Genomic DNA, 14,036 nt, shown 5'->3' on the forward strand with positions numbered 1-14,036 from the left:
CAAAGGATGGATATGCATAAATAATTGATCTCCGAACACTCCAAGCATTATGAAAGGTCACATGTGACCAAAAACGTTTGCCATTAAAGTAGTGCCTTTATCTCGCAATTTTGGCCTTTTTCCTCATTGATAGCATGTGCAGTTTGTCTGCCTATCACCACACCAAGCTCAGTTTAAAATTGAACATTGGTCTGTGGAGTCTGCTCTGTATTTCCTTCTGCACAAGAGGTGTGATTAACTGGCATTATTCAAATAATTCTGTACACAATTGGTGGATAAGCCAGTCTCTGATTGGTTCCCGCAAAAGTGTAACAGAAGCAGTAGAAATGAATGTACGGGTTTCCAGACCCTGAGTTGCCGGGCGAAATCAAATCGCCGGCAGATCAGGCAGGGTTTACTCGGCCTAGTGTGCAGGCTTTTTTGAACCATTTCCCTTGGAATATTTTTGTCAATGCACGTCATGTGGACCATTTTTAAGGCGCAGTGAGTTTTTGGATATTTCTCCGAACACTACCCCATTGGTAAAAAAAAAAAAAAAAATACAAAAAGATTGTCCCGCCATTGGTTGAGCCAGTATGGCTGTGTTCTGGTTGGATACTGAATAGTATCTGTTTGGTAACGACTAAATTTAAAGTCATATTTAGTGTTGAGATAGGTTTGGGGTTGGGTTTTATAAAAGTTGTATCAATAAACAACATGTACTAATAACTATTAGGGGTGGGAATCTTAAGGCACTTAAAGATCCGATCCGATTCTGATTCTGGGAGTAACAATCCGATTCCCAAAACGATTCTTAAAATGCATTTTTGGTAACTAATTATCCTGCTGTGCAAATACATTAACTTTACATTTTAACCAAAATCGGAGTTACTATGCTTGTTTTTATAGTTAGAAAATCTGTTTGGCAGTATTGCCATATTAAAAATGATTCTGAAGATTTCTTTCAATATTTTTATTTTATTAAAAAAAGATATATCAGGATTAACAAGCTGCATGGTAAGCCATACAATTGCAAAGAACAATCATTAAGAATAAACAGTTCTAAATGGACAACTAAGTGTGACTAGTCTTTAGTCTTTAAGTCTTTAAACAAAAAAAAAAAGTTATTTCAAGTCAAGTCAAATTTTATTTATATAGCACATTTAAAAGCAACAGAGTTACGCCAAGTAAGCAGGTCGTAGTTTGTAATTCATTCATGTTTATTTCATGCTTATCAACGTACTAGAAGGAAGAGATAATCGGTTCACGAGCAGATTTAGCTGAGGCGCTAGTGATCACAATACATTAAAAAGAGCCCCACAAAACACTATTTGTGGTTTACATTTCTTTAAAAAAGACAACATTTTAAAGTTTAGACTTTTTCATATCGAAAGTAACTTGCTCTGTCCTGTCTGTCTGTGTGTTGTCATTATCGTCTTTGCTCCGCAATGTATTTTCTCTAGGTGAGAACGTGTATGTGGCGTAAGAAGCCCATGGCGTGTCGGACATAGCAACAGTAACTAAAGAGAGTGGGGCTTTGCGATCAGTCAGCATACGACCGTTCGTCTATCAACGTGTTTTTCTGTTTGGCCAGTGACCGCGCGCTTAGTTTTGAAGTGGCAGTTTGAATTGAACAGAATCGATTCTGAATCGATAGATAAAGAATCGCGATGCATCGAGCTTTTCTCCCAGCCCTAATAACTATAGGAGTAGGGTTTGGTTTAGTGTTAGAGTAGTTCTTTGTAATAGGCCGATTTCACAGTAATTAACATCACAAATCTAGATTTGTAACACATTTATAACATTAGCCTGTAATGTGTGATGTGAGTGATGGCAACTTTCACATAATACTCCTTTTCTGACTGCACTGATCATTCTCTCTATATTTTCCCTCTTTTGGTAAGTCATGGAAATACTATCATGGATTGCTTTTGCTTTTAGAGCAAATGATAACAAAATTTGCTGTCATCTCCCACTCACCGCTATAAACATCTTCCCAGCTATGATGACTTCTGCTTCTGAGAACCCCAGAAATGTGAAAAGGGTCCATTATGCATAATTTAGTGTTATCACTTTAGGAAGTACATGTAACGTCTAACACAGAATATAAAGTGTTTCCAAGACTTGTTTCTAGTCAGTCCTATACGTGTGATTTTAATTTAAAGATGTAAAACAAAATGATTTTTATTGGAGGTGATGTTTGTCATGTCAGTTCACATTCCATAAACCTTCACACGCCACCAGCAGACGGTGCAGGGTCATCCAGTGACGGGTAACATCACTCACATCTCTTCCTGGAATACATCAGAGGACAGGCTGCGGAAAGCCGGCGGTGTGAATGGACATCCTTCACACACAATGAAGATGAGCCATTCAGACTCATTTCTTGATGTGGTCAGGACAATCAGGAGCATGCAAGATGAGCAAATGACTCGTGCTTTCCTCACAGCACAGGGAGCTTTTGTTCCAGGTCGCGGCGGCTTGTTTTCGCCCTGTACCGTTGGTTTGTCACGGCCCATTCTGCAACCCACATTACATGACAGCGTGTGTTTTCCTGTTAGTGTCAGGAACTCCTGGATTTACAACCATCATTGGAGAATTCATGTTTGTCTACAAATCCAAATTCAAGTTGGTTTTAGTCCTATCACTTCCCCTCCTCTCATGCGTGTCTGTGGAGGGCTGTATCGATCTGACAGAGGATGATGAGGGAGTTCAAATCCCCTCATCTCTGGACTGGAGTCTGTGTATTAGTATCCTCGGACTCTGCCGCCCTCCGGGTTCCTGTTTTCTTTAGTCTGTTTGAGGATGAAAAGACCAGAACATCAGGATGGTTCTCAGTAAATATAGTTGCCTGCAGCCAGCACAGTAAACCAGTACACAGCAGACTCCAGAGACCACATGCTCTTTAATGTCCATTCTACACGTTCAGAACATTCAGGGCGCTATCATTATTATAGCGGAAGAAGATAGTGGCCAGTATCTAAACGTTCCATTATTTGGACTTGGCCTGCACGCATTAAGCCTCGTTCACAATGAGCAATTTATATAGTCTATAGGAAGCGTTGCTACTGCTGAATAATCTAATGTTACCGGTAAACTGCGGAACTGGACTTTTTAAAATCAGATCGCAAATGAGACTTTATTTACCTATATGATAAGCTATAATGAACTATTATGTACCGTAATGTGTGATGAAATAGTCCACAGCAACTTCTCCATCTTTCCGACACTCGACTGCAGTATCTGTCGAGGAGCTCTGACCACATGACCTCCGCTAACTTCACATGCATTGGAAGTCACCAAAATGATTAGGGCTGTCACAAAAAAAAATTTATAATCAAGTAATCGTCAATTGAAATAGCTTCCAGCCGCTTTGTCACTGTAGATTGCTTTGACCTTATTTAGAGTAATTTAAGACGTTAATAAAATATAATTAGGGTTGTCACAAAAAAATATTTTGGTAATCAAGAAATCTGACGATTATTTTGACGATTAATCGAGTAATCAGATAGATATTTGGAAGCCAGCTGAAAATGTTTCCAGCAGCTTTGTCACTGTAGACTGCTGTGAACTTTGGAGAAATTTAAGACATTGCTAAATAATAAATATGAGCTAAATCGGGGCTGACACTACCAATTATTTTAGTAATCAAGTAATCAGACTATTATTTTGACGATTAATCGAGTAATTTGATATATTTGGAAGTCACCGGAAATTGCTTCCAACTGCTTTGTCAGTGTAGATCGTTGTGACCTTATTAGGAGTAAATTAAGACATTGATAAATAATAAATATGAACAAAATTAGGGCTGTCACAAACTATTATTTTGGTGATTAAGTAATCATTTGATTATTTTGATGATTAATTGAGTAATCAAATTTATATATTTGGAAGTCGCCAGAAATTGCTTCCAGCCGCGTTGTCACTGTAGATCGTTGTGACCTTATTTGGACTAAATTAAGACATTAATAAATAATAAATAGGAGCTAAATTGGGGCTGTCACTAACAATTATTCAGCAATTGATTAACAAGTAAAAAACTAACAAGTAATCATTCGATTATTTGGACGATTAATTGAGTAATGGGATTTATATATTTGGAATTAGGTTGGGATATAGCATTGTAGCTATACTGTTCACACCAACATATTTTAAGGCTAATATAAATAATAATTAGTATTATTAAACTTGCCATATTCCATATTGTTCTTGTTTAAATGATGCAAAACATTTTTGTGGTGTAATTATTATTTATGTATCACATGCCTTGTTTTTGTTGCTGATTGAGAATTGCTGCATATTTCATTCGATTTGATCTCCAGACTGATTGTAATGTCTCAGACAAAAGAGACAATCAGTTCATTCCATTTAGTACCACTGTACAGATGCTTCATTCTGCCATTCAAATCTATTATTATGTTTCCTTGCGATTTCATTCTTGACAAATTCCATGTTTTTTTTTTTTTTGTAGTTTCATTTCTCAGTAATGTAACTTGGAGTTCAAACAGCATGGGAGAACATCTGAAATCCTTGGAGTATAACATCATGCCGCTCTGATCGGCAAGTTAATGAAGCTGTCAAACTTTCAAAGAACTTGATTCCCCAGTAAGAGATTAGAACACAGAAAATGAAGGCGGACATGGCATAGGAGATCAGGCCTGCTTTCTGATGTGCCAAAAACAACAGGCTTGTTGACGGCGGTCACGTTGTCTCTTGCACCAGCAGGGGGTTTGGATTCAGCCGGTTGGATTGCCATGCCTCCCAAGTAATCTCAGAGCTGTTATCTAGGCAAAGACTGGCTGCTTTGCAGAAGCTCCAATAGAGTACAGTTTAAAGAGAAAAAATTGAATGCAGACATTTGCGAGAAGGCTGTGTATCAGTATATTGGATCTGTGCATTACGTCTTAAAGTGACAGCAGCCTAATAAACCTGCTGCTAATAAATCGGTGTCATTAATGTTAATCAAAAAACAAAAGACTTGAATCAAAGCAAATTTAATTTATATAGTTAAGACTATGCTATGTTTTTTATATACTTATTCAATTTATGTAAATGGCTAGTTGGATACTATATAGACTTGCATTGATATCAATGATCTTATCATCATGTTAAATATTTCTGACCAAAATAATCATGATTATGATTTTCATATGATTGTCATATCGAGCAGCCCTATTCCATGATTGTTTCACTTTTCTCTCTTGTGCGAGAGTGGAAGCTCATCCAACTCAGCCATGCTGCATATCCAAGTTGTTGTTCAGACCCCCCTCCCCATTTCAGGACATATGGTTGACACAAGGGACTTTTTGCCAAACCACGGCTGTTTTTAAGCAGTCATCTAATGGCATTGTCTTGATTTCAGCTGCTCTTTTCAATTCTGGAAATCAAAACAGCACCATCATGAGTCCATCCATCCAGCTGTGATGGGTCACTGAAGATGGGCTCCAGCAGACGGGCCCTCACCACCAGATGGGCCCTCGATGATGAAAAGCGTTTTAATCTCTGGCCAGACATCACTGAAGCTTTTCACTAGGCTTCACGTTGAACTCTTAAAGACATGCAAATGCATTTCAGCTGAAGATTTGGATTGCACCATCCGTCTTTCATCCAGAAGGGTGCTGTAGTCCTTGAAAATGCAAATTGAGGAGCATGTCACACATATAATACCTCCGAAGGCCAATTCACACTGCACCGACAGATGCCGACCAATACCAACAATCACCAGATTACAGAACATCCTTTCTCAAATATTCCACGGACTGAAAAACGCAGGTTTATCGTGTTCAATCTGTGAAAACGAGAGCCAACCAACAGTGGTAATACACTAATCTGACAAAATCCGTCAAAGTCTCTGCTGCCGTCTGTCTGAATTGGCCTTAAGAGAGCAGGGTCGATATACTGTCTTATCTGTTTCCCTGAGCAATGCATTTGTGATAGCTCATTGTTTTAAAAAAGCTGGTTAAAGCTTGATCTCAACTTCACAGAGACACACTGCTTTTCAGAATGTTTTAATCCCATTCTGTACACAAAAGTCAACTAATGACGACCACATTTAAATCCTCATATTATGTACATCTAGCTGTTAATACAGTGATGCAGGTGTTTCTGCCCGACTGTTATATCCAGTTGTATCAGGTGGTAGATCACATGAGATTCACTGTCTGTACTCCCATTGGTAGTCTCCAGATTGTTTCGCTGCTCATTTGCAACTGTTAAAAACCGTAAAACCATCTCTTGCTCTCAAGTCATCTCACATTGGCGTCAGCCATTGAAAATTAATGATTTACTATCGTGTAAACACCCTTTAAAGGGTTAGTTCACCCAAAAATGAAAATTACCCCATGATTTACTCACCCTCAAGCTTCCCAGGTGTGTATGACATTCTTCTTTCAGACAAACACAATCAGAGTTGTATTAAAAATTGTCCTGGCTCTTCCATGGCAGAAAAAGGGGCAGAAAAACTGCATCTTTCCATTATAAATGTACTCCACACAGCACAGGGTTTAATAAAGGCATTTTGAAGCGAATCAATCGGTTTGTGTAAGAAAAATATCCATATTTAACACGTTATAAAGTAAAATATGCGAACCACCTTCCATATTCAACTTACGGTGAGACAATGATGCCGGACGTCGTGTAAGCGTTTTGAACTGCGAGAGGTGTTACACTTTCTGCGTCAGTTGAATACGGAAGGCAGTCCGCCAGAGTCATACACACCTAGGATGACTTGAGGGGGAGCAAATCATGGGGTAGTTTTCATTTTTGGGTGAATTAACCCTTTAAGGCATGGAATGGGACTGACACAGAATGCCATCTGATGCCATAGAAGAATGATTTTTGCTTCTCCAAAACACCTTTCAGTGATCAGTTCTTAAAAGAACCATTTTTTCTAACTGTAAAGAATATTTTAAAAACCTTTTTCCACTATAAAGAACCGTTTGTGGCATGGAAAGGTTCTGTGGATGTTAAAGGTTCACTGACTAATGAACCTTTATTTTTAAGAGTTTGGTCAGTGGGACGACACTGACAGGAAGTACTGTACCTCTGCGAGGAAGCTTGTGTAGCCCCTCACAAAACTTGTCTCTTGCGTTTTGCAGAGGAGTTCACAGCAAGCTTCACGAGCACAGTTTTTGTGTGTTTGGCCAGGGTATTCGTATTTTCGTTTTATTGTATTTTGTTTGTCAATGAATATGTGCATAAATAACGGAATACATCACAGTCTGCCCTACATTCCAGCTCTCTTACTTCATTTTAATTAAATTCGTTTGTTAAAGCGCTGAAGTTACATCATATATGATGCGACATTCTCTGTGGTTATTGCCTTTGATTTTCTGTGCTAGTTTCTCAGCTTCTTTTCATAAAAGCACGTCCAAGCCCATCAAAGATGCATCAGAAAATTCTTCCCAGAGTCCAGTTTAAGAGGGAATTATAGATTAAAGGCTCCTCCGAGCCGAGATCTAATAGCTTTGTGCCGTTGCAGCAGCATGTGGGCTGGTGCTGCTCTGCTCTGGCCGTATTGGACCCGCGCGCAGTCTTGGCATCTGGGTGTTTGTGTGACACGGCTTTGAAGTTCGCTGCTATTCCCCCAAGTGGCCACAAAACAACTTCAGATGCTTTTCCGACAGACGTGCCACGTGATGCACTTAGCAGTCTCCTCCCATGGATGTTTGGGAGCGCGAGGTGCAGACGAGGGACTGCCAACATGCCACACTCTACCACACACCACCATCTGCGCGAGGGTTAAATGTTTTGGGAGCACTGATTATTCCATATCAAGATGTCACTTTATTATTTTGGACGGGGTGTGCTGTTGTGTATATGGCTGTTTGCTTCAATTGTGCTGTTAATTGCTAAAGTACAATATTTTATGTAGACTTAAAGGGGTCATGAAATGCACTTTCAGATTTTTATATTATGCTTCTTGGGGTTTGTTTATAAAGTTCACAAAAAAGATACAATATTTGTGACCCTGGAGCTCAAAACCAGTCATAAGTCTCACGGGTATATTTGTGGCAATAGCCAACAATACATTATATGGGTCAAAATGTTCAAAAATGGGTCAATTATTTTATGCCAAAAATCATTAGGATATTAAGATCATGTTAAATGATTTTTTTTTTACCTAAAATATATATAAAAAATATTATTATTAGTGATATGCATTGCTAACAACTTCATTTGGACAACTTTAAAGGAGATTTTCTCAAATGTATTATTATAATTAATTTTTTTTGCACCCTCATATTCTAGATTTTCCAATAGTTGTATCTCGGCTCTTCCGAGACAAACCACACATCAATGGAAAGCTTATTTATTCAGCTTTAAGATATCTCAATTTCCAAAATTGACCCTTATGAACCATTATGGTTTTGTGGTCCGGGGTCACATTTGTTAAAAAAAAAAAAAAAAAAAAAAAAAAAAAAAAAAACTATTTTTCCAACCTCATTTTCACTCTGTTGGAAAAACACTCAATTAAAAGGTGCGTTATCTCTTACAGAAACAGAAGTAAATACCCACTGCTGTGATTAGTTACCTTCATCGCACTTTATCCACACCCTTCCTTATAGTATGTCATGCGTTTGGACACTCGTGATGGCAAGCGCTTTGATAGAGTGTATATGTTTGAGCCTGAGTCAGATCCCGAGGGAGAAGAAATAGAAACAACAGGGTATCTACTTATTTTATTAGCATCACTCAAACAATGATACACTTGGTGTTTTAATTGGTGTTTATTACAAACGCACTGTAACACCATGCCTACACAGGGCATGACAATAGACAACAGAACCCATCTAATCAGTGATGCTGTCTACACTCTATGCAGCGCAGTGCAACACAACACAACCAATCCCAGGCAGTAAACTGATGTCTCGCTCTATTTCTTACATACTCCAAACGTTCTTGCTACTTCTGACACAAAGGACAAATGGATTTGGAATGTTTGCTTTGGTGTGTAGACACAGTATAGACATGGAGAGATTAAGGATGTGTTCACACTTGGCATGTTTGGTTGGATTAAAACGAGCTCTGTTGCGATTGCGCTGTTAGTGCGGTTCATTTGAAGTGTGAACGCTGCCATCTGAACTAAACAAGTGGACAGAGATGGGTCTCGCTCCGCTTCCAAACAAACTCTGGTGCGGTTCATTTGAATAAGTGTGAACGCTGCCATCTGAACCAAACTAGTGGACTGAGATGGGTCTCGCTTCGCTTCCAAACTAACTCTGGTGCAGTTCATTTGAATAAGTGTGAACGCTGCCATCTGAACTAAACAAGTGGACCGAGATAGGTCTCGCTCCGCTTCCAAACTAACTCTGGTGCGGTTCATTTGAATAAGTGTGAACGCTGCCATCTGAACCAAACTAGTGGACTGAGATGGGTCTCGCTCCGCTTCCAAACTAACTCTGGTGCGGTTCATTTGAATAAGTGTGAACGCTGCCATCTGAACCAAACAAGTGGACCGAGATGGGTCTCGCTCCGCTTCCAAACAAACTCTGGAGCAGTTCATTTGAATAAGTGTGAACGCTGCCATCTGAACCAAACTAGTGGACTGAGATGGGTCTCGCTCCGCTTCCAAACAAACTCTGGTGCGGTTCAGTTGAATAAGTGTGAACGCTGCCATCTGAACCAAACTAGTGGACCGAGATGGGTCTCGCTCCGCTTCCAAACAAACTCTGGAGCAGTTCATCTGCAATATGAACTCAACACGGACATGGACAATATGGACAAGACATGTAAACGAACCAAAACTGGACATGGGGGTCACAAGATGTGATCCTGAAAAGGACAGAATGCTCAAGCAAACCTGTTTTTTTCACATCATAGTCATGATGTTGCTCATCACAGTTTGGTACAGACATTAGAACATCACAGCAGATCTTGGTGTGTGTGTGTAACAGAGTTTCTTCCACAGTTTTGACTCCTTACACATTTTATAAGCTCTTCACATGTTCTCAGCTGGTCAAACACCATCATATGTAGCTACGCACATACAACAAACACATTTAGCTCAGAGCACAGCATATTTTTGGATTTTCGTTAAATTCAGTCACAAAATATATGTAATAAAATCTGAACGATCAGGTTGTGAACCTATCCCTATGCCTTTAGGTTCGGTATCTTTAGGTTCGGTGTTAAAGTACCAATGGGAAAGCTAAGCAAACAAACCAGGAACTACAAGTGTGAACACAGCCTAAAAATAAATGTACTTACCTGCATTGCCCTGAGAGGTCAAAATGCTTGGCCCAACTGTATCTTTCAATAAAATATATTTTGAAAAAACAGCAATGTTGAGAATAATTCACCAATCTGTCTGTTGTGAAATCTAAAGAAAAAAGGAAAACTTTATCTAAGTCAGTCATGCTCACTTCATTAAAGGTAAATGGATATTTTAAGTGTTTAGAGGTGCAGTTCCTTTACATCCACTGTTTCAATATCTTTATCCAACAACAATATCGATTTTGTTATTGGTGGACAGATATGAGTTGTTCAGAACACATTTCCTCTATTAAATATGTTCAGGGGCATGTCAAGGAGGATCGTGACATCACAATATTCCCTATTTCAAATCAGTTTTGAGTTCTGAAATGTACAGTATGTTTTTATTGTAGAGTAACCTCTTACATGTGCACATTATGATTATTCATTTCATGACTCCTCTAAAGTGTCAGAGGGTTTATAAAGAAATATATTATAAATAGTTTTATTCCATGTGCTTCATTATGTACATAACTTATCAGTTCTTGTTATTTTTAAGAGAGAAATATCTGAACTTCTGCATGTGATAATGATTTTCTGTTTGCATATCCAATGTCCCAGGGGTATGGGGGGGGGGGGGGGGGGCAATATTAACCAATAAAATATAATATAAATAATAAATAAGCTAATTTTTTTTACAATCTCACCAAATCCCAGTAGATACAATCGAGTCAGTATTTCCTGCTAAATTGTTTACTCTGATTATTCAGAAGTATTTGGAAATAAATCAATTACAGAAGAAATGTGTGAAGGCAGTTTTGGTAGCTTAGAAATATGTTTTGCCTCAGTGACTACTAGCAGTGATTCTCCATAATGCTGTCCTTATGCACTCAAGCTTTTGGTCAGTGTGTCAGGCGGTTCTTGACTCTCTGAACGAGGTCTCCGACAGGCCCATCAAGGGCTTATTCCCGTGGTACTCACTCTGATTTCTCCTCTTTTTTAGTAATCCATCTACTCTGTGTCACTTGCTTTCACAATAAAGCAACAGCTCATTGGTAAGTGGTCTCGATGAGGTTTTTCATCTTCCTGAAATGAGAAATGGCAGCGGTACCTCGTCCCCATGGGTAACTGACCTTTGATTTGCACTAATTTTGGTCATTAAATCAAACCGCTGACCTTTATGGAATGCCGAGCTTTGATGTTGAACTCTTGTGGCTCAGAGATCAGAGGCTGTGGTGTCTGTTTCCCTCTTCCTAGAATGGGCACAAATGCTCCACTGGCCCTGCTTGGCTTGTTTCTCTCATCCTCTCTCTCTCTCTTTATATCCGGACTGTTCTGTCATTTTTTTTTTTTTTTGCATTTGTTTTTGTTTTTCAGTCCAACCGTTCTATTCCCAGATTCAGTATTCCATAAACACATCATCTATTCCATATATGGGTTCACCTTAACGGATTTACAAATGTGGTTGTTTGTGTTTCTCACCAGACCATCTCCGATCTGGAGGCCCAGGTGCATTCTCTGAGGAAGGAGTTACTGGCAGCCCACAGTCAGAGGAAACAGCAGCTGACGGAGTTGGGTGTTCTGCGGGAGGAGGAGCGACAGCGGGCCGCTCAGGACCAGCAAGTGGCTCTGGACCGCCTGCGGGCCGAAATGGATCAGGTGCGGCAGGACCTGGAAAGAACCCACAAGTCTGAAAGAGAGCTGGCACAAGAGAAGGTTGGTGTGGAATTCAATTCAATTTAACTTTTTAGGTTGCAAACAACCTCATAACTGCATCGGATCGTGGACGGGGGGTTGATGGAAGTGGGCGTGTTTGTACTATTATTTACTTTTGTTTTATACAAAATATTCAATCAACTATCACAAACTATGCATTATTTGAAAGCTAAAGCTCTTAAGATTTGTGTTCTGAACTTGTTTTTGCAATAAATACACCAGAGAGGGAAGGGTTATATGTAGTGCTGAAGCACTATCTATTTAAACATTCGCATAATAAAAGCACTACTCATAGCTAGAAATCTAGACGCACCCTAGCGGCAGCAAATCTAATCTGCCGCGAGTGTCGTCTAGCAACTCTCAATACACTTCTGAGCTGTAAACACCCAACTCTGGTCGGGCCAATCACATCGTGTATAGAGTCGGTGGGTGGGGCTTAACATAATGACGACCGAGTTGCGTTTGCGTGCTTCTAGTAAACACAGAAGCTGGCGAACAGCGGCCTTTCGAATCAGCTTTGACCGCGACTCTGGAAGACTTGGAGTTAAGCTTTTCTCTGAGAAAAGAACAAAGAACGGCACTGAAGTCATTCTTAAGAAGGGAAGGTGTGTTCGGAGTTTAGCCGACCGGATACGGCGAAAGTTTAATCTATCAACAAGCTCTGCTTCACCGTCGTTGCTCTGGTTGGTTGTAGCGCTATCCTATCGCGTGCAGAGGGAGTTTGAAAGACAACCGTTTATCCCACCCCTCGGATTGAGCTGCCAATGGGGAGTCTCCAGACCAAACATCTTGATGTGGCTCTGGCTTGTCAGGCTACACTTCTCATTTTTCATCTCCTATCGTTCAGATCAGATCAGACAAATGCACGAAACAATGGCACACATGTCAGTGTAAGGGTCCACTCTTCAAAATGCATCCCACTTTTTAATCCAAAACAACGTAAAAAAGGGAAAAAAACTAAAAATCCTCCTCTGTTTGCATGAGTGTTTTGAGTTAGAATAATCAACCATGTCTATTTTCAATGAAATTTCAATGCAAATCCATTTCTGCCGATCTCCCCAGTACTTTGGACTCTTCCTCTCATGTTTACATTTACATTTACATTTAATCATTTAGCAGACGCTTTTATCCAAAGCGACTTACAAAAAAGGGGAGAGTAATAGAAGCAACGGAACAGACAAGGCCAAAAACCTGTAAGAGCTGTAAGAAATCTCAATTAATTAGCACAATACACAACAATTTTTTTTTTTTTTTTAAGACAGACATCTACAACAAAAACTCACGTACGCAAAGTGCCGAACACTGGATTTTGATAGCTATGATAACAACCCATTAGTTAAACCCTCCCAGGTCTCTCTCCTTCATGTTAAACCCTCCCAGGTCTCTCTCCTTCAATCACAGGCTTTCTGGTCAGCTGTCAGTCAAAGCGCCCATGGTTTTCGTTGGATAATGCCAATCCATGCCTAGCCAATGCCTTTGCCAGCAAAGCTTTGATTGATGAACGTAGTAACCAATCAAAAGGCATTATCTTGTGCAGTGTTTGTAAGCATTATTGGTGAATACTATTAATGCATACGTTTGCATGTTCAGGGGCGCGCAAGTTTACGCACACACACCTAATTGCAGCGCGCAGACTCTATGACAGACTTTTATTTATTTCAATAAAAAAAATAACTTCTTACTTACATGTATATTTCCCCTTGTTTTACTTCCTATACTACTTTGAGTTATTATGACTATGTAACACAATTTCAAGTGACAATTTATGAATATAGACCATAGGGTTTAAGAGCTGCAGACATTTTTATTTGGGTATGTCGTTTTCAGAAAATTCTCAAAAATAGGGGCGCAGGTTAAGAGGTTAAAGTTCACAAACCACATGGTTACTACTGCATGATTTATATAATGTAACATATGGGTGACCTGTGAGCCTGGTCCCAAACCCTAGTGAGATACTGTCGAAATAGGAAGCGACATTCGATGGCACATCCCACACATTACACATAGAGACTCAACTACTACTATAGTAATATATTAATACATAAACATCTGCTATGGCTACGTCAACGCCATCTGTTCAACAGGGCCTGTTTAAATAGAAGTAAATCGAGAAGATGCCACACTTATACCAATAATTAAGTGGTTTT

The 14,036-nt window shown here is 39.5% G+C and overlaps 1 protein-coding gene across 2 annotated transcripts in view; it reads left to right on the forward strand.

The window, feature by feature from the left end:
• cep112 (centrosomal protein 112) overlaps positions 1–14,036 on the forward strand; it is a 299,282-nt gene that overhangs the window by 115,267 nt on the left and 169,979 nt on the right. For both annotated transcript variants that reach the window (XM_067424733.1, XM_067424741.1), the window contains exon 21: positions 11,659–11,889. In XM_067424733.1, the coding sequence (XP_067280834.1) occupies positions 11,659–11,889 (231 nt within the window). The remainder of the gene's footprint in view (positions 1–11,658; positions 11,890–14,036) is intronic.

This window comes from Pseudorasbora parva, chromosome 2, assembly GCF_024679245.1.
Source record: "Pseudorasbora parva isolate DD20220531a chromosome 2, ASM2467924v1, whole genome shotgun sequence".
Lineage (NCBI taxonomy): Eukaryota > Metazoa > Chordata > Actinopteri > Cypriniformes > Gobionidae > Pseudorasbora > Pseudorasbora parva.